The sequence below is a fragment of the Astyanax mexicanus genome, chromosome 18, assembly GCF_023375975.1.
Source record: "Astyanax mexicanus isolate ESR-SI-001 chromosome 18, AstMex3_surface, whole genome shotgun sequence".
Classification (NCBI taxonomy): domain Eukaryota; kingdom Metazoa; phylum Chordata; class Actinopteri; order Characiformes; family Acestrorhamphidae; genus Astyanax; species Astyanax mexicanus.
The window spans coordinates 3,855,424-3,882,289 of record NC_064425.1 but is presented as its reverse complement, the minus strand read 5'-3'; the positions used below and the strand labels follow the sequence as shown (position 1 = coordinate 3,882,289).

The 26,866-nt window shown below is 39.8% G+C and overlaps 1 protein-coding gene across 1 annotated transcript in view; it reads left to right on the top strand.

Annotated features, from left to right (window-relative positions):
• Positions 1-514: 514 nt before the first annotated feature.
• The window catches only part of ubash3bb (ubiquitin associated and SH3 domain containing Bb), a 62,355-nt gene continuing 36,003 nt past the window's right edge, over positions 515-26,866 (top strand). The window contains exon 1 of the mRNA XM_022674940.2: positions 515-820. Coding sequence (XP_022530661.2) covers positions 690-820 — 131 coding nt within the window. The 5' untranslated portion in view covers positions 515-689. The remainder of the gene's footprint in view (positions 821-26,866) is intronic.

Sequence of the window (26,866 nt, the reverse complement as noted above, 5' to 3'; positions counted from 1 at the left end):
ATATATATATATATATATATATATATATATATATATATATATATACAGCTGTGGAAAAAAAATAAGAGACCTCTTAAAAATGAGTTTCTTTGATTTTACCAAATTGAAAACCTCTGGAATTTAATCAAGAGGAAGATGGATGATCACAAACCATCAAACCAAACTGAACTGCTTGAATTTTTGCACCAGGAGTAAAGCAGCATAAAGTTATTAAAAAGCAGTGTGTAAGACTGGTGGAGGAGAACATGATGCCAAGATGCATGAAACTGTGATTAAAACCAGGGTTATTTCAGCAAACATTGATTTCTGAACTCTTAAAACTTTATGAATATGAATGAATATGTTTTTTTTTGCATTGTTTGAGGTCTAAAAAAGCTCTGCATCGATTTACTCTTAACATATACCTATAAATAGCAAAATCATAGAAACTGATTCAGAAACAGAAGTGATTTCTTTCCAGAGCTGTATATGTGTGTGTGTGTGTGTGTGTGTGTGTGTGTGTGTGTGTGTGTGTGTGTGACGCACGTTGTCATTGTAGCAGTGGGGAGGGGATGAGAGCTCGGTCAGCTGAAACACTCTGGTGTCTCTAATGTCTCTCAGTCCCGCTGCGCTGCGCTCTCAGAGATCTCCGGCTCTGTATGGGAGGCTGAGGGAGAAGCTGAGGCTGGAGCCGGAGCTGAGAGAGAAGTATGGCCGCGAAGGAAGAGCTGTACGCCCGGATCATCCCCCGCAGACTCCGCCACGGCCGGGCCAGCAGCGCCGCCAAGCAGGGCTCTCCGCTGGACGTGCTGCTGTCGATGGGCTTCCCCCAGAGCAGAGCGTGAGTACTCCCGCACAGCGCCGGGGGGAGAGCCGCTGTCCGGCGGGGTGGGAGATGCGGGAGATGCGGGAGGGCAGTGGGAGCTACAGTCTCATGAGGAAACTTCTCCAGTTTTATAGAGTAAAGCTGAAAAACCACTTAACGTTAACTAACAACTTTAAAAACCAGGAGAGAAGAGTTTAGTGAAATACTGTAACTAAAAGCTGCTGGATAATAATAATATTATTATTATTCCCACTGAGCTGAGCTTCTCACTGACTACCTGTGAAGCTGTGAGGATTAAAGTTAGCTAACTAGCTACAGAGTTTAATAAAAAAAGCTTAGACTAGGCTAATAACAGTGCCAAAGTTACAAAGTTAAACACCAACTTTTATTCTCATTATAATTTAGTCTAGTATTTCTGCTGTTGTGTTCCCACTGCCTGTGTTTTGGTTTTGTTTACACTTTCTCTATGCCTGGCCACAGTATCTCAAAATTCCGCCCAAACATAAAGAAATAATGACTTAAATATGACTTAAATACCTAAATATGCAACCTAGTGTCTTAAAATACTCTCTTGAAAAAAATAATTCAAGTAATTTTAAGGCATTCTGAGGTACTTTACCTAGAGTTTGCGTAATGTCTTAAATTTCGCAGTCTACTATTCTGAAGTGCCTAGCCAAATGTAAGAAATGTATTAATTCCAAGGTTTTCTGAGGTATTTTGACAAAAATTAAATATTTTTGAGGTACATTGCCAAATTTAAGAGATTTAGTAATTTTAGGGTATTCTGAGGTACTTGGAAAATTCAGTAAAATTTAATTATTTTGAGCTATTCTAGTGAATTTTGCCAGTTTTAATTAAAACATTAAGCATTTTAGAAATGTACTAAGAATATTTTTGTACTTTGCCAAGTTGTTTTAGGGTATTCTGAAGTCGTCTGCCAAATTCAAGACATTTTAAGGTATTCTGAGGTACTTTGCCACCCTTATTAGGAATTAAGTAATTTTCAGGTATTCTGTGGTTCATTGCCAAATTTAAGAAATTAAGTAATTTTCATGTATTCTAATTAACTTTTCCAAAATTACGCATTTTAGAAATGCTCGTATGTACTAAGAATATTTTTGTACATTGCTGAGTTGTTTTAAGGTATTCTGAAGTAGCCTGTCAAATTCCAAAAAAGTTAAGGTACTCTGAGCTACTCTGATTATTTTTGAGGTATTCTGAGGTTCTTTGCCAATTTTTCAAGTCATTTTCAGACATTTCAAGATATTCTAGAGTAGTTTTAAGGTATTCCAGGGTAGTCTGCCATATTCAAGTTATTAAGTAATTTTAAGGTATTCTGAGTCAATCTGCCAAAAAGTATTAGATTCTAAGCAATTTTGAGATGTTGCGTCAACATGACAAAAATGCCAGTATTTATAGATATCTTATTAAGTGCAAATTCTAACACACATCTGCCTAAAACATGGGGGATTGTTTTCTACTCCAGCTTGTGAGAATAGCACTTGGATTCATGGGCGCATCTACTGGGGTGGCATAAGGTGGCAGCTGCCACCCTAAAAGAAAGCCTTGCCACCCCTGCTGCCACCACAAAAGTGCCCCCAGATTAAAAGAAATGTTACGAGAGTGAATGTCCTGCAGTAACTACGGTAAATATTAACTGTTTCACATGAATGAAACCTCAAATGCAAGACACTGATCGCATGAGATTAAGTTTGTCTGTATGAGTTTGTAAATGGTAGTTAATATATGGTATACATACACGTCTCTTCCATATGTTGCCACTCCATAAATATTTTTCTATATCTGCCTCTGCTGGCATTGCCTTAAATGCAGAACACTGTGCAAAAAAGAGGTTATTATTTTAAGCTACATAGAAAAAAAGATGTCGTAGAGACATCATAGAATAGAAATGCTTTGCCGCTACTGCTGTTTTTAATATGCCACAGGAAATTCTCATTTTACTGAGTCTTCCTTTCTATTTATTACAGTAAAATCAGTCAGTCTCTTTCTCTGCCGTGTATGTACATTGACCCGCTGTTTGAATGGCGTAGACTGATGGGGTTTACCTGCTGAATTGTTAGTCTATCCTGGTCTGGCTCAGACTGACCTCAGCGCGCCCTCAGGCCCTCACTCTGAGGAAACGTAACATGCCCTGATTGCTCTGGAAGAAGCGTCAACCTCCTTTGTGTCAGACGGCCTGTGGCATCCGAGCTTTAACACAGGGAGTTATTAATACCTCTTTACACAGTCTGCCTTGTGGAAGTATTGACCCATTTTACTTTTACACCGCTTGAAAGGGAAATGCCCTGATTTTCTTCTGAGGGTCCCATTCAGAGAAATATTGCTCACCCAGATCTGAGACGAATGAGATCACCCACCCCCCAGCCTGAAGAACGAGAGACCCAGAGGAACGTCGCCGGTTCTGTTTAGTCTGGGAACCTCACTGTATCAAAGAAATTAACCCACAGTCGAGGGCGAAGCAGCGAGACAGAGACAGAGAGCATCTGTGCTCATCACAGCGTGACTGATCTTCGAGTCACAAGGTGCTGTCCTTCATTCTTCCTTTGGCTCGAGAGCTTTGGCTGTGGGAGGGACCCTAAAGCTCTGCAGCTGGCTTAAAGATGCATCATGTACATATTCTCTTTGTTTTAGACAGGGAGGTGCTTCTCCACTTCGTCCTTGATGTTCCTTTAGTTCATTTCTTTTGCCAACTGCACTGTTGTATTATAAACCTGGCAGCAGACGTTTAGTGTAAAAGGGATTAATAGTATGTAGGGATGCACTGATGTGGGAATTCTGGACCAATGCCGATATCAGATATTACTTAAGCAATGATATACGAGAGGGAGTTCTATAGTGTGTAATATTTGCACCGCAGGGCGAGAGCCAAAGATCAGCACAGCAATGCCAATATTACATGTTTTAGCATGAACCTCGAGTGTATTATTGCGATTATACCACAGTTCCATTAGTTTGAGTTAAAGAGGATGAGAAAATACGATCTGTTTGGTTGAATTATAAAACAAATAATTCAGTTGCTGCTCTGTTTGTAGCTGCACTGTTTGGCTTGTAAGCGCTCCATCGTTGCTAGGTTACCTGTATGTAGCAGAGTAATACATGGAGAGCTTCGGTTACAGTGCATTACCGGCTGATAATGGCACTCACAGAGCGCCTCTCAGCCAATCACATTACAGGGTCGAAACTAGCTGTGGTATAATCATGTATATATCTGCAGATGCAGATGAAATACATATTTATAACTTGTATAATATTTGCATTTTCCAAACTGTCCCAACATGTTCTGATTTGGGGTTGTAATAAACACTACAAACTCTATTCTTGGGTTGACATGGCTATTAGATCATGTAAAAAAGGTAAGAACATACAAAAAAAATACTTTTTTTAACTATTGAGGCATAGCCTCAGAATAAAAGTATACTATATGTTACTTTCACTTTTTTTTGTTTTGTTTTGTGAGAAGCAAAGAATGGCTTGAAGACTTTCTGACCACTCATTATTTTTTTTCCTTTTTCTGTAAAGAACGTTTTTAGGCTATAACTCACATAGTGTAACCTAAATAAACACACAAGCACATTTCCAGTACTCCTTTTAACAAATGTGAATAAACATAAGCTATTAATACATTATTGGCTGATTAATGGGCCAGACTGATATAGATGTAGCAGAAGCAGCATTAATATGGAGGGTAAGATCACTTACACAGCAAATTTGCCAGTGTTAAATCAACACTTTAAAATGTATCACTGTGAGAGTAAAACTTTTACACTCACAGAGCTAATTTAACCCTCCTTTTATCTTTGGGGTCATGGGGTATTCTATTTTTTTAATTCTCTGAAAAAATGCTATGTTTTATCAAGGCTGTTTCATATGCATAAAATAAAGAAATATAAATATTTAACACACATTTTGTGGTAATAATGTTGAGGTCACTATGACATTCAGTTTTATCATCTTTCTCTCAATGGTCCTTCACTTTAGGCCCTAACTTAACGAAACAATACTTATATACCGTATATTATACTACTATAATAATGCTAGAACATCTAATAATTTATCAGATAGTAAATAACAGTGTTGATTGTTTATGGCCCCTATTATTGAGGACACTTATTTGGCTCACATAAAGTTTCGAAGCATTCTGCTCAATTCAAAGATCATACTTTTTATATATGGAACAAAATCTGCAAAAACCTTGCATATTGTTTTATTTTTGTAAATAAAACACATGTACGAGTTTAAAGTGTACATACACCCAAACAAACATCATAAGCTGACCTTGGGGAAGAAAATCAAAACACAGGAAGTCATATAGGATACGAGCCTTTGAAAACTGGGGACTGTGTTGACCATGACATCATCTGAACTTCTTCAGTCTTTATCCCACACCAGAGCTTGAGCTGTATTGTCCTGTCTTTTGTTTTGTTGTGGTTATCCACCAAATATAGAAGAGACAGATGATTCAAAACAAATAATAACTTTAAAGGAACAGTAACTATTTCCACCTTTTAGCTCAGCAAAAAAGTTTGAATGTTTGGGGGTTTGATTATTTGACAGGGATTAAGCCTAGTGGTAAACTATTTTTGAAGAGTTAATTTGCAAAATCATATATGTATTGTTTTTTTAAACATATTTTTTTCCAGTATATAATGTTTTCCCCCCCAATTTTCTCCCAATTAAGCTAGGCCAACTGTCCCACCCATTCAGCTGCTACTCAGCTGTATATTACCTCATCACTAGTGATGCCACAACACAAAGTTGGTGAAGACTAGCACACGCCTCCTCCAATACATGTGAAGCCACATCCCACTTCATTTTGAACTGCTGCTGATGCAGCATTACCGAGTAGCATCACAGCGCTAACGCTCGGAGGAAAGCGCAGCGACTCGGTTCTGATACATCAGCTCACAGACGCAGCCTTGTGTTGATCCCCATCACCCTAGAAGTGATGAGAGGAAAGAGTGCCTACTGTACCCACCCAGAGAGAGCAAGACTAATTGTGCTCTCTCTGACTCTGGCAGCTGATGGCAAGCTACATGTTGGCAATATTATTGCGTACAATATGTTATGGCACATCCCTTTTAGAAACTCTTAAGGTAACTTTTATTTTTTTTTTGGAAATGCTTATGTTTAACGTTCTGAGAATCCGATAAATTCCGATAAATAAAACATTAATTAAGTCCATTATTTTGGGGAAAATAAGATTAAGCGTCTCCCTTTTAAAACTTAAGAAGCTCATGTCAGATACTAAACATACTATATCTAGCACAGCAAATTCTGTTTTTTTGGAATAAACTCCCTAAGAGTTAATATAAACTGATTTTAAGTGTATATATGCGTGACCATCGAATACACTCTATGACAGAGTTAAAGTAACTCTTTTCTGGGAGTTAAAATATTTATTTCGTCTAGAGTAAAATACAGCTCTCAGCTGCTGGAGTTAATTTTAACATCAACTCTTTCACATTACTACAAAATAATAGTAAAACATAGTAATATAAGTTACTATTATTAAAAACGTTGTGATATTTTAAAACCCTGCAACATTTAGGAGTAAAAATTACAACAAAAAGCATCATTACTGATTACAATAACAATTTCATACTCAATAAGTGTATGCAAGTGTATATTTTTTAATTGCATGGAAACTTTAATCCTGCATTGCAGTTCTTAGTGCATTAGCAGCACTTTGTCACGCTTAACAGTGCAAATGATATTAACTTGCTCTTATAGCCAACAACACATCGGCTAGCCAAACAACCATTTTAGAAATTTCATGAAATATACTATGGAAGGTTTAGCCCTGGTGAGCAAGACTTCACACTGATGGTGAGCTAGGATTGGGGGACACGCCCGTTAGAGAGTTCAGTCACGCTCTTCAACACCTTGGAATAAACTCTGAAATAAACTCTACACCGCCGGAGAGTAGTTTAAGTTTCACACAGATTTTTGAACTCCAGAAATTTGCTGTGGGCTTGACCGACTGCATCCAGGGTCAGTGATCAGTTATTTTATTACATTTTTTTAAGCTGCAAACACCAGTGTCTGTGATCTGTCTGTTTGAATGCTTGTATTACACAGGACTGTTGTTTTGTTACACTGGTTTTATTTATACCTGGATCAATACAGTATCAATGCAGATCTGGTGCCTGTTTCTCATACTGTATATTATATTTCAACGGCTCGCTGTCATTACATACAGTATTATAGGCTTGAAATAAGACCAGCCATGGCAATAATGCTGTGTCATTGTGTGTTTTTTTTTCATCTGGATGTTTTGTAAATGCTGCTTGAGTTCCTTTATGAAATAAGATGCGCTCTGACAGCCTGCCATATACAGGGGTTGGACAATTAAACTGAAACACCTGTCATAATTTTAGTGTGGGAGGTTTAATGGCTAAATTGGAGCAGCCTGGTGTCCAATCTTCATTAATTGCACATTGCACCAGTAAGATCAGAGTGTGAAGCTTTAATTAGCAGGGTAAGAGCACAGTTCTGCTCTAAATATTGCAATGCACACAACATTATGGGTGACATACCAGAGTTCAAAAGAGGACAAATTGTTGGTGCACGTCTTGCTGGAGCATCTGTGACCAAGACAGCAAGTCTTTGTGATGCATCAAGAGCCACGGTATCCAGGGTAATGTCAGCATACCACCAAGAAGGACCAACCACATCCAACAGGATTAACTGTGGACGCTGTAAGAGAAAGCTGTCTGAAAGGGATGTTCGGGTGCTAACCCGGATTGTATCCAAAAAACATAAAACCACGGCTGATCAAATCACGCAGAATTCAATGTGCACCTCAACTCTCCTGTTTCCACCAGAACTGTCCGTCACCACAATAAATTATTGTGGTCTAAAACCAGGTGTTTCAGTTTCAATGTCCAACCCCTGTACATGTATTCTTGTATTTCGATAAGAGAACACAGTATTGATGTATCTCTCAGGTTCTGAAGTCGCTTGTTGCTTGTTCTTTGGTGGGAGTTCAGTAGCTCTGTGCTGCAGCCGGTCGTGAGCTTGGCTACAGTTGCTGTTGTTCTTGCAGGTGTTGTGGTGCGTGGTTTCGTTCGGCCAGCTGCGCGCCTCTTGTCCCCGCGGTCAATCCCTGCCTCAGTCCCATGTGTGGCAGACGCAGCAGCTGTTGTTTTGAGGGCTGCACTTAAGCCAGTGGAGACACACAGACATTGTGAGTGCACTTTTACTAGTCCCTCTGTGAGCTGACCAGAGCCACTGCTGCTCAATATCCTACTGCAATAACTTTAAGAAAGACCCAGGATCAGATATAACCCTCCTCACTGCCACCACTATACGCTGTAAATGTATCAGACTGTCTAACTGAGCCCATTTGCTGTGCTTCAACAGAAAGTAAAAATAAGAGAGCACTTAAAAATGATGAGTTTCTTTGATTCTATCAAATTGAAAACCTCTGGAATATAATCAAGAGGAAGATGGATGATCACAAGCCATCAAACCAAACTGAACTGCTTAAATTTTTGCACCAGGGGTAAAGCAGCATAAAGTTATCCAAAAGCAGTGTGTAAGACTGGTGGAGGAGAACATGATGCCAAGATGCATGATTAAAAACTGTGATTAAAAAACAGGGTTATTCCACCAAATATTGATTTCTGAACTATTCTGAAAACTTTATGAATATGACTATGACTTGTTCTCTTTGCATTATTTGAGGTCTGAAAGCTCTGCATCTTTTTTGTTATTTCATCCATTTCTCATTTTATTGGGAATTTGTAGTGGTTTATAGAATTAAACAGCAATGTTAAGTTTACTTAAACGTATACCTATAAATAGCAAAATCAGAGAAACTGATTAAGAAACTGAAGTGGTAAACATCTGGATGTTTGATAGTGAATTAAGAAATAGAATAATGTGTATTCTCTTGCGACTTTCTGTTAATGCGTTAGGGGAATGCCGAATCCATATAATGTTCCACAGCATTGTGGAACCACACCATTACTTAAAACTTTTCACAGAATACTCAAGCCAATTTTTTTTTTATTAGAACCCATTGTTTACAGTAGGTAAACTAAGTTAGAAATTCGGTAATGTTAAGTTTTTTTACATGGGAAATCTAAATCGGATTTAATCTGGCCACACTTAGGACGCATTTTAGTGACAAGTGTAAACAGAATCTTGTAAAGTAGATCCAGATTCTATATGGATACAAAATGCATGATAATACCAGGTGTAAACAGGCCTCACGAGAGTTTAAAGGAGAAATCTGTTGTGAAATGGACTTGGTGTGTAGTGAAACATAATAACGAGTACAAACTTTTGTTGAATAGCCACCTCCATTCACTGCCAGCGTTTCCAAATACAGAGCTATTAGCTGTATATGGCAAAAAGCTAATCAACTTGTGCACTTTCTGTGCCTCGTTTTTAATGTTAGGTCTCCTTTAGAATTGTGCATGTGCAGTCCAGTTTTATTAAATGTTGTGAAACGTTAAAAAACCCTGAAATTAAAAAAATAACCACCCATCTAACTTTCTTTGTGCACATTACATTCTTTAAATGTTCTAACCTACACTCTATAAACTGTACATTTGTCAGTAGTGCACACGTACTGTATATTTCACTAATTACTCACCTAGAGTTTTAAAATATTCTACATTATTTTAAAACACTCCATCATCAATTTTGTCCAGAGTGGCCTGTTGATCACAGGGTTGTGGGATCAATACCTGGGTCCTCCAACCTGCCACTTTTGGGTCTTCCAGCAAGCCCCCTATTAACCCTTTCTGCTCCATGGCTGCTGTAGCTTGGCTGACCCTGCAATCTGATCTCCGCTTTCTGTAAGCTGGGAAATGCAATGAAAAGATTTTTAACTGTTCTGGTTCAAGGATATGATGATAAAAAGGTACTACTGTTAGCGAACTTAACTACAAGCATGCTGACCTGTTGCATTGATGGCAGTAATCATGACAGACCCATAAACAGCATCCTTCCATTGAGTCCATTGATCCCTCTCCTGTATTGACAGCTCTGTAGACGACATTGTGGCGATTGATCTGCGCTCTGTCCTTGAGTAGCCTCTGTTTTTGGAGATATTTAATATTTTGAAAATGACTAAAATGACTGAAATGCTTGCATAAACGTGCTAGTCCATAAGAATTTAATATAATTTTAATCCCAAATAACACACTTTTCTCTGGGTAGTATGTTATAAAAGTAACACAATTATGTATTCTAAATCTAAATAGAGTATTATATATTTGCAATATATATGCATTCATATTTCTTCATTTTATTAAATTTATTAATTTAAAGTGCTATCTACGAGTAGACAGTAGTTATATAACTACCATGTGCTAAGTGAAAAATAAAAAAAATGCACCTATTGCACAATGTACAATAGTTTTACGCTCATATAAGATTTCTAATAACGTCAGTGACTCTATCAGCTCTAACACACAGATCACTCATCCTATAAATCTAAAACCTATACCCGAATGTTCCTGGACTCACACACACACACACACACACACACACACACACACACAGATAGGGCAGATACCTATATCTCTATTCCCAAATAAAATCAAACATGAAGGGGAAAATTACTTGTTCATTTATTTCTCCATTCTTTTTCTGTAAATGTTCAGATCTATATGTTGTTGTTTCTCTTCCCCTCCCCTTTTTTGCTTGTTGTTTACAAATTGTTTTGTTTGCTTCAATTATTATCATTTTTTCCACTTACCCACCACCTTTTTTCCTGTTATACTTTGTTTTTACTATGTTTATTCTATTATATCTCTGTATTTTTCTCACAGTGCCCACAGTACCTAAAACTCTGTATAAACACTAATAAACAATAAAGCTAAAGCTAAATAAAGCTAAATGGTCTTCCGAAGAAGTGGGGTTGGTGGTGGGCAAAAAAAAAAAAAAAAAAGATTTCTAATAATGTTATTTTATTAGGTTAAACTTTACAGTCTTTACAGCCACAAAGAAAGCTTGCTCTTTTAACAAAAATAAATGAATGAATAAATAAATAAACAAATAAATATTTGGTGGAATGACCCTGGTTTTTAATCTCTATTTTTATGCATCTTGGCATCATGTTCTCCTCCACCAGTCTTACACACTGCTTTTGGATAACTTTATGCTGCTTTACTCCTGGTGCAAAAAATCAAGCAGTTCAGTTTGGTGGTTTGATGACTTGTGATCATCAATCAATCTTCCTCTTGATTATATTCCAGATGTTTTTAATTTAGTAAAATCAAAGAAACTCATCATTTTAAGTCGTTTATTGTTTTTTTTTCAGCCACAAGCTAGAGGAAGGACAGCAACAGTATTGTACCAAACATGCCGCTCGTTGAGCCTCCGCTTGCAGTGTTGAAAAACACACTCGAGATCCAGTCCAGCCTCAGCTCTGCTAAATGCATCTAGCCTGGCCTTTCTTCCCTCAGCTCCTCCACCATTAGCGTGGAGCTTCTATCCGTGTGTGGCGGTGTGTGCACCGGAGAGTTAGTGTGTGCATTCTCTCAGTAGTGAGTCCACCATCTGTGTCTATTGTGGCCTTGCCAGATCGCGAGCGACTCATCCAAGAGCGAGTGTCCTTCCAGCCCACTGCTGCTGCATTGCCTCAGACTGGAGCTGTGGGAGACGCAGCGGGACGCAGCTCAGCGCTCCAGCCAACCTGCTGGACAATGTTTTGGAGTAGCATTAAGGCTTGTGGACTTTTAATTAAGGTCCTTATGCGGGTTTATTTTGACAACACATTAGAAAGAATGTTGATTTTAAACCCAAAGGCTAATAATATCCCCAGGCAGGCAGCGACGGGAATTGTTTGCCATGATACACCATCATCAACAAGGTGGTTTATGCAATCTGTACGAAGGCGTGGGGCCTACTTGTTTTCTCCTCTTCTACTTTGTCTTCATTTTAAGCTCTTTTGGTTTGCCAGTTCTATCAAAAGCATTGCAAAGATACACGATATGGACGGTAAAAGTATTGGGACACACCTCATAATCAATGTATTCAGGTGATTCGTTTAGTCATAGTGAATATAATAAAGAATGACGTTACACTTATATGGTGTGTAACCCAAAGACGCCTCACATTTTTTTACATATTTTACACACAACCACTCAGCACTCATTCACAGACCAGTGAGAAGCGGCAGCCAATAGTGCACAGCATACTCTCAACCGGAAACAACCATCCACCTGGAGGACTGCATTGGGCACTACAGCATTTACCCAGAACAGAGCGCCCATCCATATCTGGGCACAGTTATACATACATTTACACACATTTACGTACATACCACATACTTACACATACACACAGACCAATTTTAGAGTATTCCGTTTTTCTGGGCAATTTAGAATATCCAGTTTAGCTGATCTCAATGTTTTTGGACTGTGGGAATAAACCCACGCAGACACAGATAGAACATTAAAACTCCAACCAGATAGGGACTTGAACCCAAGACCCCAGTGCTAGGAGACAAACAAGCTAACCATTAAGCCATCAGGGTACTACTTTTTTGCTGTTTTAAGCAAAAGAAAAATTCCCATTATATATCTACTAGAGACAGATTATATCTGTCCAGTATAATTTATTGTACTTTTATCCTGGATATATAAAGATATTTGGAGTGCATTATTAGTATTATTAGGATCATATGCTTTGCTACTCCTTGGGGCAGACTCCTAACACTACATTGGCCCACCTCTCTAATAATAAAAATAACCTTGTAAGTCTCTCTGGATAAGAGTGTCAGCTAAAATACTGTAAATGTAAATGTAAAATATATTTTTTTACTGCTGTTTAAAATGTCTAAAAAATATGATGCTATTTTTTCGCAGTTAGTTCTTCAGCAGTATATTCTCCAAACTAATATAGTTATTGTGAGATGTCTACTGTGTGTGTATATGGCAGACAAAAGTTAGTTAAATGAGAAATAAGCTATTCAGATACTGATTTCAATTTCTGATGTAAATTCAAATGATCATATAGCTGTAATTGCACTGATTGTCACTCTCAGGAATGCCTCTGAAGTGTTCTTTCTGCTGATCTGTCCTAATTATCTCAGCATGTTCTCAGTGTGATTAGCGTAAAAGCTCAAACACAATGGAAGTGAATGTGAAGCCGATTCAACCTTACAGTTCTTCTCAGAGGCAGATATGGAGGAAGTCCTGTCGGCACAATTTGGCTTTTGTTTGCTCTTGATGGAACTGTACTGCCGTGCAGTCCCCAGCATAATAAACGCTGTGTTCAGGGATTGGAAGAGAGAAAGCTCCTTGTTTGGTTTTGAGTAAACGTACTCTGTGCTAATGGCCAAGTGTAATTAGCGCAGAGAGACACTTTTGTTCACAGTTCATTTTGCACTGTGTATCCAGCGTGTTAACGGCCTGTGAAGGACCTTGGTTTCTAAGCACACTGAGGGGCTTTTCTCTAAAGCGCCAGCACACCAAACTGACTGCCGGCCTTTAGACTGTTGGTGAGTGCTGGTGGCTTATAATCATCTATGGTGTTTGTAGTCTGTGCCATACCACATGCACAAGGCAGTCCTTTTTAGGTTGATTTTGGCTGATTGAGCAGGTTAAACATGTGTCTTGGTAACTCACAGCTGACCACATTCAGCACTTGTGAAGTGAAGTGAAAGAAAACAAAGTGTCAGGGAGGAAAAAAAAAGAAGAAGACGCCATTGCAAATAAAAAAAACGAATAAACAAACAATAAACTAAAGGAACAAGGAGACACGGAGTACATAGAGACTGAAAAACCAAAGGAACACATAATCTGACTGACAATAAGATGTACAAAAACCGACAAGGGACACTGAAACAAAGGGACTATATAAACACACACACACACACACAAACAGAAGTGGACAAGAAACACTTGGGAACAGGTAACGAGGGGGCGGAGCTAAATATATCCAGGATTAAAGTAAAATAAATGACACTGGACAGATACAATCTCTAGTTGTCTCTAGTAGATATATAAAGGGAAATGAGAACAGTGTAAATTTTTCTTTTGCTAAAAACAGTAAAAAAGTAAAAGTAGTACCCTGATGTGATAATTAGGGGTGGGTGATATAACACAATATTTCAGGGTAAAATATGGTTCACAATATTGAAAAATGTTGGTGATATTATAATGTTATATATTCTCCCAGCAAAGTTGAAGCCTTTCGTAAATATAAAACGTGTTTAATATTTACGGCTCAGTATTATATAGTGTGAGTTTAAGGCAGATTCTCTGACTTTAACCTCATACAGATGTTCATATGGTTGTAATTTAAATTGTATATGCGTATATAGTTATTTTTGTGTGTAATTACTTCAGGTTTGTGTTGCAGTACTGAGATAAGCCCTGTTGACTTCTTTTTAGACGTGGTTTTATCCATATCTGTTTCTTTTTCTTGGCTTTTTTTGAGCAGAAAACACTAACAACAATTAATGTTATGGATAATCTTAGAGTGTTTGATGACTTTTTCAAGGCTGATGGTGTAGTGCGGGGAGTTTAAGGACTAACTATTAAAAATCATTGGAAAAATAAGGGGAAAATGTCCTTTATGTGTGAAGAGTCTCACGTTTTTGACAACGGATGGACCTGTAGTGTAGGACAGGCACAAGTTTGAGTTTAGATATAGTTATATAGTTATATAGTTAGATATAGGTTTGGGTTATAAATTCTCGTTTATAAAAAGTAGTTTAATTTGGGCTAATTTGGTGGTGTGCGCTGGGAATTTGTGCATTAAGGTTGAACCCTATTTAATAATGTTCACCCTCACCCTGTTCCCTGTAATTTCCCTTCTATGCCCATGTTGCTCTCTGTGTACTATCTTTAGCTCCTCCCCCTCGTTACCTGTCCTCAGATGTTTCCCGTTTCGTCCGTGTGTATTTATAGTCCCTCTGTTCCAGTGTCGGTTCTCGGTCTGCGTTTTGTGTCAGTTCGGGTTTCATGTATGTTTCTATTTGTTATTAAGAGTTTCTGTTTTTGGTTTATTATTTGTTTGTTTGTTTGTTTGTTTTTTATGAATAAATATTACTCGCAATTGGTTCTTCTTCGAACCAAACTTCAGTACTTTATCATATAAATGCAGCACAGTGTTCGTGTTCGTGTAATACACTGATTCATCTAAAATCATTTTCTTTCCTGTTTTTTTTTTTGTGAGTTGAGATGAGTTGAGTGCGAAAGTGGTTTTAGCTGACAGGCCAAGTAAGAATTACAAGTGATATCTCAACAGCCTGCACTCAGCTATTCTTTTAAACTACATCAGGCCTCATCAAAGTCCTGTGTGTAGCACGGGTATATAAAAATCTTCTGAAGTCAGCAGTATATCTGTAGTGGAAGGCAGAGGCTTTCCTATCTCTTAGCTAAAGGAGCTTGAAAAGAAATCTCGAGACAAGCAAGATTGTATCTGTCCGGATGACAGTGTCTCTTCTGTGTGCCTGAAGTATTAAATTAGCATACACCCAAAATTTGTCAAACAAAATGATTTGACTGAAAATTTAAAGAAGCACTTTCAGTGTTCATAAGGTGGCCCTGAAGTGCAAAACAAGCTAACATGTTAGAAAACAAAATTACAAAAAATAAAACAAATTTACATAAGAAAAATTATTACATTCAAGAAAATAAAATAACCAAGGCAAAAAAAATTACATGGACAAAAAAAATACATTTAAGAAAAACAAATTTACAAAAAATTAAAACAAATTTACAAGACGCAAAACACTTTTACCAGCACTGAAACACTTTTACAAACTGCGATTTCTGACGGAAAGGGAGGGTCTAACACACAGGAAGTGCTTGTTGCAGACCCTCCTTGTCAGTCAAGCTGCTTCACGATTAGAAAGTGGAGTTATGGACACTAAACTATGTTTTGTGGCATGTATTTTAGCAGCAGCAGAAAATGCAAACTGTCCCTGTCCTGTTGCCACTGCCCCGCAGAGTCCATGGTGTTCAGCCACTGCCTCGAACTTCCTGTGTGTTAGACCCTCCCTTTCCGTCAGAAATGACAGTTTGTAAAAGTGTTTCAGTGCTGGTAAAAGTGTTTTGTGTCTTGTTAATTTGTTTTAATTTTTGTAATTTGGTTTTCTGACTTGTTTTGCACTATATTGGGCCACCAATATATATAAAAATAATAATTTATACCAACTGATACTACCTTTAAAAACGTGGTTGGCATCATTTACAATGCTTGGTATCAGTTTAGTCAGTTCTTGTTCACAAACTGCCTGTTTTTTATTAAAAGATATGAGCTGTACAGGGCTAGGATAGTAGCAGCAATTGCTATGGTGTTGCTAGATGGTTGCTGTGGTGCTTCCCCCAAAAGTGGCTCTAAAAAGTAATAAAAAGATTAGTTTTACAAAAACTGTGCCACGTATTGTTCCAAAAAGCACAAGCAATGTCAGTATAGTTCCTACCACCCTGCAAATTTTGCATTTTAATGTCGAAAGCTGTGGGAGGAGTAGCGTTTAAAAAAAAGGAGGAGAAGATTACAATGAATCTTTGTTTTTTATTCTACTTATTATGATTTTTTTACATTGTATTTTTAAAGCTTTTGTCTGTAAGTTTGGAATTTGGGGGGATTTAGGGCCCTAATGGCGAGAATGTGTAATTGCACCGAGCATGCGGAAGGATCATTTTAAACTGGACAGGTGTGATGCGGTCTCCTTTCAGAGCGGATGAATCCGATTCCAGGTTATGTTCACTTAGAGAGAGAGAGTGCTCAGTCAGAAACTTCGTTTCTTTGGTTTTACTATGAGTGAATGGAGGAGCTACTGAGCTCTGAGTTTCCTCTTCTGAAGTCTCCATTGCTCCACCAGCCGCTCGCGTTCAGTAAAACTGAGCACGATTCTCTTTTAGAAGCTGTACATGTGATGTAAGTATGTAAAGATGCATGACTTGGCCAGAAGAAGAAGAACTCCAGCGAAAAGTGACCCGACACCCCAGTTTTTAGAATGAATATATTATTAGGCTTAGCAGGGATGGTGGTTTCAGCACACTGGTACCATTAAACACAATATTTTATCCATAAACTTCTCCACTCAGAAATGATTCTGCTTCAGTTTAGAAACAAATTAATACTGGCTGCCACTTTAATATTAAAGACATTAAAAGAGGAGTTCCTGGAGGTGCTGAACAATAGTTGCTGCTTTTCCTTAAATCACCATCTCAGTTGATCAGGTTTAGATCAGGGAACATTTTTTGTTTTTTTACTGTTTACTACACAATTCCTTATGTGTCCCTTAATTGTTTTTATGTCTTTAATATTAATCTACAATGTAGTAAATAAATTTAATAAAGAAATAAAGAAAAAAACATTGAATGAGAAGGTGTGTCAACTTTTGTCTGGCACTTTATGTAAATGTGATATCTGAAATAAAAGCTCTGTGGTCAGTGTTATAAATACCCCAACTGTAGTTCTTTCATTTATCACAGAGCAGCACATAGGGTAGGTCTGTAAACAGGAAGTGTAGGGATGCAGGGGCTGAAGCCAAGGGATTTCCCTGAAGAGCAGCAGGGAGAAGGTGTGCCGGCATGAGTGTGTAGACAGCTGTGAGGGGGTGGGAGGACAGGAACGGAAGGTGACGGTCAGTCATCTCTAGTGGGACTCTGGTCATGTAGAAAGCTGCATGTTCACCGAACAATGGACCAGCAGTGCATCATCGCCTTACAGGGATTGTTCAGGCAGATGATTCATTTTTAGATACTTAGATACAGCTTAAACTGAGTGTCCTACTGATTATCTGCTCTACAGGACTAGCTTTTTATGATCGTAAAATGCCATGCTTTTAGAAATGTATGTTATATACTAAAATGTATATTATTATTATGTCTGGAGTAGTATGCCCAGGGTATTTAACATACTTATAGTTTTGTTTTGTATTTATTCATCATAGGATAATTTTGACATTGGAAAATTAATAATCTAATAAAGTTTTGACAACAACAAACCCATGTAAAATAAATATATATTCATTTAAATATAACCATTAATTTAAGCATTTGAAACTATGTTTATATTAATTTTGTATATGTTATTATGCAACAGGGAAAATACCATATCAATAACCGATAAAACATTGATTGCATATTTTTAAACAGTAATTATATGGTAGGTAAATAATTTCTGAGATTGTAGATATTGGGATTTACCTCATTACAAGTGGTTGATGGCTCAGAGGACATTTTCATATGGAGACAAATTGTCTGGTGCCTGTGAGAGCAGCATGGTCTCCATCTGTACGGTGAGGTTGTAATGAGGCCTACATGTGGAGGCAAATCATCTCATTGGACACACAGTGGCTCTCCATCTGTACAGCTGGCCTCTGGCAGTCCTACAACACCCCATTTTCAGTTTCATTGCATTATTTGTTCATGTACAGCCCAAATACTGTACAGTGCTTTAGGGAGAGGTGTGAAGGGTGTGTTGTTGTGGTGAAGGTTTGAAGACCAAGCTCTCCATCAGTAGGCCCAGTTCCAGAACAGAACTGCTGAGGGTGCATTTAAGAAATACATCAGTATCTAACCTTTGGTGCTTTTCTCTGACCCGCACACTTCCGCACTCTGGGTTTGGTGAGGTTGTTTTGTGTGTCCTGTTGCATGTGGTGCGAATAACTTGTTGAAATGTGATTTGAGCACCCAGAGCGTTCAGACTGAGACTCTTATAATCTGTACATATCTGATTATAATCTAATTTCAACCACCTCCAAATGTGAATTACAGGAAAATCTGGATAAAGTCTAGATATGTCAAAAATAATGAAGTATCTGACACAGTATTATATTAGTGGTATATTCTGCTGAATCTGTGCCATTTTTGTCCCCAGGTAATTACATGTATAAATGTGCACACAAAATAACTTTAAAATACATTTTATTATTAAGCATAATGTATTGTACATTGACCTAATTGCAAAAGTAAGATATGTAATTAAACACATTAATAAAAACTACTTTGAACACTGAAAAAATAGCATTTGTTACCTGTCCCCACTCTCTAACTATAAACTATACCATGAAATATAATTATTAAAAATATTTTTTTTGCATTGTTGTGTGATTCCGAATCCCAACTATGCTTTAAAAATATTTTTAACACATTACTGTTACTTTCAGTCCTGTTACTCAAAACATAAAAAGTAACAGGAATGAGTGCCAGTAACAGGAGTGAGTTCCAGTAACAGGAGTGAGTTCCAGTAACAGGAATGAGTGCCAGTAACAGGAGTGAGTTCCAGTAACAGGAATGAGTGCCAGTAACAGGAGTGAGTTCCAGTAACAGGAATGAGTGCCAGTAACAGGAGTGAGTTCCAGTAACAGGAATGAGTGCCAGTAACAGGAATGAGTGCCAGTAACAGGAGTGAGTTCCAGTAACAGGAGTGAGTTCCAGTAACAGGAATGAGTGCCAGTAACAGGAGTGAGTTCCAGTAACAGGAATGAGTGCCAGTAACAGGAGTGAGTTCCAGTAACAGGAATGAGTGCAAGTAACAGGAGTGAGTTTCAGTGACAGGAATGAGTATTGTACCCTGAGTGTGTAAACCACTTTTTCCAATTCTGTTTGAATCATCATTTATCCATTTGTTCAATAAATTACATAATAAATCAAATCATATTCGATTAGAAACCTTGTAAAAAAAATAAAGTAAAGCTGCCTGAGATTGCACAGTCCATGTTTTAAATAGTTAAATATGTGTAATTAGATTCAGAGTTGAAAAAAGATAAAATACATTTAATTTGAAGGAGCTACAACAAGCAAATGGGTCCATTTCGGTGGAATGGCCCTAGTATTATTTGATACCCATTTCGTACCACCCAGTATCCTAATTGAAGACAATGCTAACTGCAGCAAAATGCACTGTTTGCTCGGTTACACAAACATTTGAGACATAATCAGGTGCATCCAACTACAGTATGTAGGCCAATTATAGCATACCTGAAGTATTCTCTGTAGCTCACTGATCTGCTGTGTTTTAATGCATTTTCCCCTGAGGGTACAACATGTAAAACTGCACAACATAGAACCTTTAGTTTTAGCCCTAATTTCACTCACTTGATCCAGATAAGTTGTTTAAGAGTGTGTGAATGTCCTACTGACATGAATTCACATCAAATTAGGGATGCTCAAGAAGTGGGTTCGTTTTCATGTAGGATCTGTTTTATGTTCATAATTCTGTGTTTGACAGAATGAATGTCAAGAATGTCAAGAAAACCAATTTTATCAAAAAGTTAGTTAACATTTTAATTTGGCAGTAACAAGACCCCACCCCTAATTATCACATTAGGGTACTACTTTTTTTTTACTGTTTTTAGTAAAAGAAAAAATCACACTGTTCTCATTTCCTATTATATATCTACTAGAGACAGATTATATTTGTCCAGTATCATTTATTTTACTTTAATCCTGGATATATGGAGATATATGGAGTGCATTATTAGTATTATGACATTCTAGGTCATCATTGACCTGATAAAATTCTTGTATTTTTTAATATCTCAGTTAGGGGTGTGCCATATCATATTGTATGCAATAATAAAATAAAAAATATATCTTGTTGCAGTAGTGTATTCTTGAAATTATTATTAAAATACTATAAAATATTGTGATATTGTTTTAGGGCCATACTGTCACGGCCTCGCTCTGTTCCCCTGCGTTTTCCCCGTTTCCTAGTGTGTGTCTCCTGTAATTTTCCGTCACGTGTCTGTAATTTGTAGCTCCGCCCCTCGTTACCTGTCTCCCCAGGTGTTCATTGTTTCATGTTTAGTATAAATGGTACCTGTTAGTCTACGTTTGCTGTCGGTCTTTGCACCTTCCTGTGTTATCTGTCTCGCCACGTTCACGTTATAGCTGATTTCTCGTTCCTTGGTTATTTGTATTTTCACGCTTTTGTTTATTTCTAGTTACATTTATTTCCTGTTTGTTTCTTTGTTTATTTTGTACTTATTTACATATTTTTCCCTGTATATATCCCTAGCCCTGTTTTGTTATTATCTGTTTAGTTTAGTCACTTATCTGTTTAGCTTAGCTCTTTGTTGGTTTTCCCTGTTTGTTTATGTATATAGATATATTCGTTATTCCCCCGTTTGTTTATCTGTTTATCTGTTATTTATTAAAGTCTTGGTCTTACCCGCTTATTAATCCGCCTCCTGTCTGTCCCTCCGTTACATAAAGACCGACCGATAAACATGGACTAAAGTGTACTATAAATAGTAACATGAAACACAGAACACCTGGGGAAGGGGCGGAGCTACAAATTACAGACACGTGACGGAAAATTACAGGAGACACACACTAGGAAACGGGGAAAACGCAGGGGAACAGAGCGAGGCCGTGACACATATCGCCTAACCCTAGTATATACGGATTCATAACTAGTTACGAATTGTATATGAAGGTATATAGGAATGTATAACTAGGTATGGGTAATAAATACTGGTGTATAGGGATGTAACTGGTTAAAAACTTAATATAACTTAATATAATATAAGTAGTTGTGGCATATTGGCATATAGAAAAGTATTGAATAATGTAAGTATTTACGTATTTGTATAAATATATAATTTACCATATGGAAAGGTGTTGGATAAGCTTGAAATGGACTTTGAAAGTGCTTGAAAAGAGCTTGAATTTGATTTTGGAAAAGACGTATGAACCCTGATCGAGTTGTACTTGTTCTCTCTCAGTTGTGGGTGTAGCATTTAAGCTCTCTCCACTAAAGAGGGGTCAAGGTTCATTGGTGCATAAACAAATTAAACAAATAAGTATTGAGATGTGACGAGGTCTTGAAATAAACTTGCTTATTACTCAACCAGTTTCCACCCCATTGCTTTTGTTACGATCATAAGATGATTATGCATGCTGATGATTATTGAAATGTCTGATATATGCGTTGCTATATTTATGAAATGCATCAGTTTCCAAGAACTACCTACGGCCTACCTACTCGAGCCAGCTTGGAACGTTGATCTTATGAGTGAAATTTATTTGCTGACTGAAATTACGCTCATTTGTTCCGGTGGTGGATTAGATAACTGAATGTGTTTGACCTCTTTCTAAAGTGGTCAAGTGATTATTCATAACCTGAAGTTTCTCCTTTTATGTGTTAATAGAAAATGTGCCGTCTGACTCATCGGTGTGAAATCATGCATTATTCCGTATTGGTAGACAGAATCGTTTATTTTTAGGGGAGCCATTGCTGATCAGAACTTTCCTAAATGTCAGTAATAGACTGAAAATTCATAATAGTTATATCATTGTAATGATGTTTTTAAAACCCCCCATCTGTGGAAAATGTCACTATAAACTGTACACTATGTTTTACATGTTTTCAGAAGGTTATTATTCAGAGCCACCCTGTTAGAAAGGCCCTTACTTCCCTTCTCTTTTCACCTTTTTAGTCATTTACAATACCCTCCCACCAGTTACTACTTCCCCTTCACACAGTGCTACCAGTTTTAGGAGTGTGAAAACTACCATGTGTTCACGTGAAGGCAGCCTACTGCTTCTTTTCAAACTGCCATTAATAGAATATCATTGAACAGCTGAACATGCTTGGAGGAGAACACTAATCTACCAGTACTGAAAAAGCCCCCAGTGAACAGGGGAAAAAAAGCATACCCACCCTCAATACACACAACCACATACCATGACAGATGTTGAATTTTGGACTTGTGGACATGGTTAACATGCAGGTTTTGTTTTGGGAAGTCAATTTAAAGGTGTCTTTCCGCTAAAATCCACTTTTTCTTGTTCTTTGTGAAATACAGTAGGTCTCTCCGAGTTGTTCATGATGCTGCACATGATAAAACTCTTTCTCAACATCCATTGTCTGCAGCAGCTAGTAAAAGAAAATATTCCGAAAAACGAGTCGATCAAAAAAAGCACCGTGTCTACGCCAACCCGTGAATTAGTATTCATGGCCCCGCCCACCTCTGCTTGCGACCGCCCACGGATAGAGCTGAAGCCGGGCAGCAACGCCGTCTTGCAGTTCATTCCTGTGTTATTTGTGCGAATAACACATCAGTGTTTATATGCTTTACCCAGTAATTCAGAGCTAAGAAACAAATTGTTAGAATTTGTATATGGAGGAACAACACCAGCCAAGTACAATTGAGATAGGTAGGTGGTGTATGTTTAGAAGAGTTGAGTTTACATTAGTTTAAAATTAAAATACACCCCTGCAGCTCAGCCAACAAAACCCCGGGGTAGATTTTTAACTTCTGGTCCTGGACTACCCACCTCTGTGTGTAAGAAACTATAGTTTTAAATAGGATCTCCGGTGGATTTAGCCAATCAGAGACATATATGTTTAGAGCTGAAATCCTATCGTTTCTCCCTGTTCCCTCCTCAACCGGACTAAAGCAGGGGTTTACTGGATCACCTGAGCACTTTTTTGCCACAAAAATCAGCTCACATGGCATTAATTCATACTAACCAAAACTAGACATTTTAAAATGAATGAAAAAACGATGGAATGAGAGCTTTAAAAAAATAAAATCACCACCAGTATTTGTTTGTAAGGGACACATATAGAACAGGGGGTTACTTGGGTTCAGTTTGCTTCACGTATCTAGTTTCTAACTTTAGCTTAAGGAAAGTTCTCAGAGTTAACAGGAAGTGTGGCCTGTGTGTCACTGGTCTGTGATCAGCTGACCAAGGTGTTTTTTATTTATAGTCACAGGAAACTCAGGTGAAGCTTTTTTTTATAGATAATCTTACAGTATTTTGTGATAATTGCTTACCTTTTATAAATAGTGTGTTTGTGTGTTTGTGCATTTTCTAATGAGAACAGACACAAAATGTGTGTTAACTGTGACGAGCTTTGATGTCCACGTGTGACACGGAGAGAGCTGGTGATTCACAGTTAATCAGGGCAGGGGTTTAGCTTATTCTGCTGATTTTATTGAGGTCACCATAAGCAGTGTACCATTGCTTTTCGCACTGTGCTCTGTGTGTTCAGACGACCGTGTCTTCTTCTTTTTTACTGTCAGATACGCCCCAGTCAGTCAGTAAGTCTGAGAACACCATGATGCTCTGTTCTTCACCAACAGAGAAGTGTCTGGACGCACCGTTGCCTGTAGAGAAACCGCATGCTTTGGCTCCAGGCCGTCATTTCAGAGACGCCAGTGAGCCCTATAAAAGGAAGTCCTAGTAAACTCTGGAGTTTCACATCAAGAGCGCTGGTTCATAAGCGCACAGTGAATAACGCACAGTGAAATTAACTGTGGTTAACACTGGAACACTCAACGTCAGGTGCAGACCATGTCTGGTGTGAATCTGAAAGTGACTGTTTGGAGCTTACTGTAATACCTGCACACGAGCCCTATAAAAACTAATAGTATAGTATTTTAGCAATGCTTTAGAAGAAGTTTAGGTAATAGTAAATCAATAGTTGCGCAATTTTCCGCTGAAAGAACACACACGTAGTGAATCAGTTGAGATGTTTGTTCCTTTAGTTTTGCAATGATGCAAAGATGCAAGACTAATGTATCAAACATGTAATGGAAACTTAATCACCTCTGATTAGCAAACCACACAGCCTGAAGAATCACACGCTCACCCCATCCTGCGTCAAGCAAAGAATCGCGAATGGACTTGTGTGCGCATGTGGTTTCAGAATTTAGAGAAGTGTGCAAATATTTGTGTAACTGTGAAAAAATCAGCGAGTAGTAGACCAAAGTTTCTTAGCCTGTGATCCACAGACCACCAGTGGGTCATGAAGCAGCATCTGGTGGTCGCCAGGCCTGTTCTCACAGGAAGGTAGAGGTGCAGAGTGGGCCAGTAACAACACCTGAGGTGAAACAGACTATTTTTTGTAAGAATATATATATATATATATATAATAGACCACTTAAAAATGATGAGTTTCTTTGATTTTACCGAATTTAAAACCTCTGGAGTATAATCAAGAGGAAGATGGATGATCACAAGCCATCAAACCACCAAACTGACCTGCTTGAATTTTTGCACCAGGAGTAAAGCAGCATATGTTACAGTTTAGCCCATGTCTGTCTCCCTCATTTGGTCTCTTGTGCTCCTGCCCCTCTGTTTACCTGTCATGTGTTCCCTGACATGTGCTTGTGTTGTGTTTTTGTACCTGTTTCCGCCCTAGCCCCGCCCTAGTCCCGCCCTAACTATTAGTGTTCTCACCTGTGTCTTGTTTGTAACCCTGCCCCCTCGTCATCCTAGCCCAGGTGTTTCTCACTCTCCTCCTGTATATAAGCCCCTCTGTTTGTACGTGCTGTGTCGAGTCTTTTGTATTTTGTATCCTGTATTTTGTATCCTATATCCTATATCCTTAGTCTGTATGTATCCTTGCTGCCCGTATGTTTCCTAGTCCTAGTTTCTTAGTCTGTGTTTCTTAGTTTGTTATTATCCAAGTCTTGTTTTGCGTAACCCGTGTTTTGTTTGTTTTGATTTAAGTTATCTTGTTTATTTATAATAAATATCTTTGCACTTACGTCCTCCTCCTCCATCCCTCCGTCTCCCAATGTGACATAAGACTCGACCTAAATATGGACGTAGCGAAGAGGAATGCCACGAGGAAGGCGGACCTGGCGTATCTCCGGTTCCTCGCGGAGCTAATTCGGGGGGATGAACCGCTCCCGGCGCCTCTCCGTGGGGTGGAGAGTGTCGGCCCAGCTCCAGCTAAGCTAACTAGCATGTTAGCTCCACCGCACTCTCCAGCCCGACCGACTTCCAGCACTCCAGCGCGGCCGACTTCCAGCACTCCAGCGCGGCCGGCTTCCAGCTCTCCAGCGCGGCTGGCTTCCAGCACTCCAGCTCGGCCGGCTTCCAGCTCTCCAGCGCGGCCGACTTCCAGCACTCCAGCGCGGCCGGCTTCCAGCTCTCCAGCGCGGCTGGCTTCCAGATCTTCGACTCCGGCTCCGGAAGCAAGCTCCGGTCCGGTGTTCACAGCCACGCCCACTGCTGAATCTGCAGCTCCTGTCCGGATCTTGGCGGCAGCCGCACTCTCAGCTCCTGCTGAAGCGGCTTCTTCGCCAGCTGGACCCACCGCCTCTGTTTTAGCGCTGCCCGCGGCTCCCGCCGCCTCTGGATCAGCGCTGCCCGCGGCTCCGGCCGCCTCTGACCCAGTTCCCGCGGCCCCGGCCGCCTCTGACCCAGTTCCCGCGGCCCCGGCCGCCTCTGACCCAGTTCCCGCGGCCCCGGCCGCCTCTGACCCAGTTCCCGCGGCCCCGGCCGCCTCTGACCCAGTTCCCGCGGCCCCGGCCGCCTCTGACCCAGTTCCCGCGGCCCCGGCCGCCTCTGACTCTGTGCCCGCTGTTACCCCAGTTCATGTGCCTGGGGGTCCAGCCTCTGCTCCTGTGCCTACTCCCAGGTCACGAGCTCCTAGACCCGCCGCGCCTGCTCAAGCTGCACCCGCCGCGCCTGCTCAAGCTGCACCCGCCGCGCCTGCTCAAGCTGCACCCGCCGCGCCTGCTCAAGCTGCACCCGCCGCGCCTGCTCAAGCTGCACCCGCCGCGCCTGCTCAAGCTGCACCCGCCGCGCCTGCTCAAGCTGCACCCGCCGCGCCTGCTCAAGCTGCACCCGCCGCGCCTGCTCAAGCTGCACCCGCCGCGCCTGCTCAAGCTGCACCCGCCGCGCCTGCTCAAGCTGCACCCGCAGCCTCAGCTCAAGCACCAGCAGCACCCGCTGCTATAGCCTCAGCTCCAGCTCAAGCACCAGCAGCACCCGCTGCTACAGCCTCAGCTCCAGCTCAAGCACCAGCAGCACCCGCTGCTACAGCCTCAGCTCCAGCTCAAGCACCAGCAGCACCCGCTGCTACAGCCACAGCTCCAGCTCCTGCACCTGCTGCCACAGCTCCAGCTCCTGCACCTGCTGCCACAGCTCCAGCTCCAGCACCTGCTGCCACAGCTCCAGCTCCAGCACCTGCTGCCACAGCTCCAGCTCCAGCACCTGCTGCCACAGCTCCAGCTCCAGCACCTGCTGCCACAGCTCCAGCTCCAGCACCTGCTGCCACAGCTCCAGCTCCAGCACCTGCTGCCACAGCTCCAGCACCTGCTGCCACAGCTCCAGCACCTGCTGCCACAGCTCCAGCTCCAGCACCTGC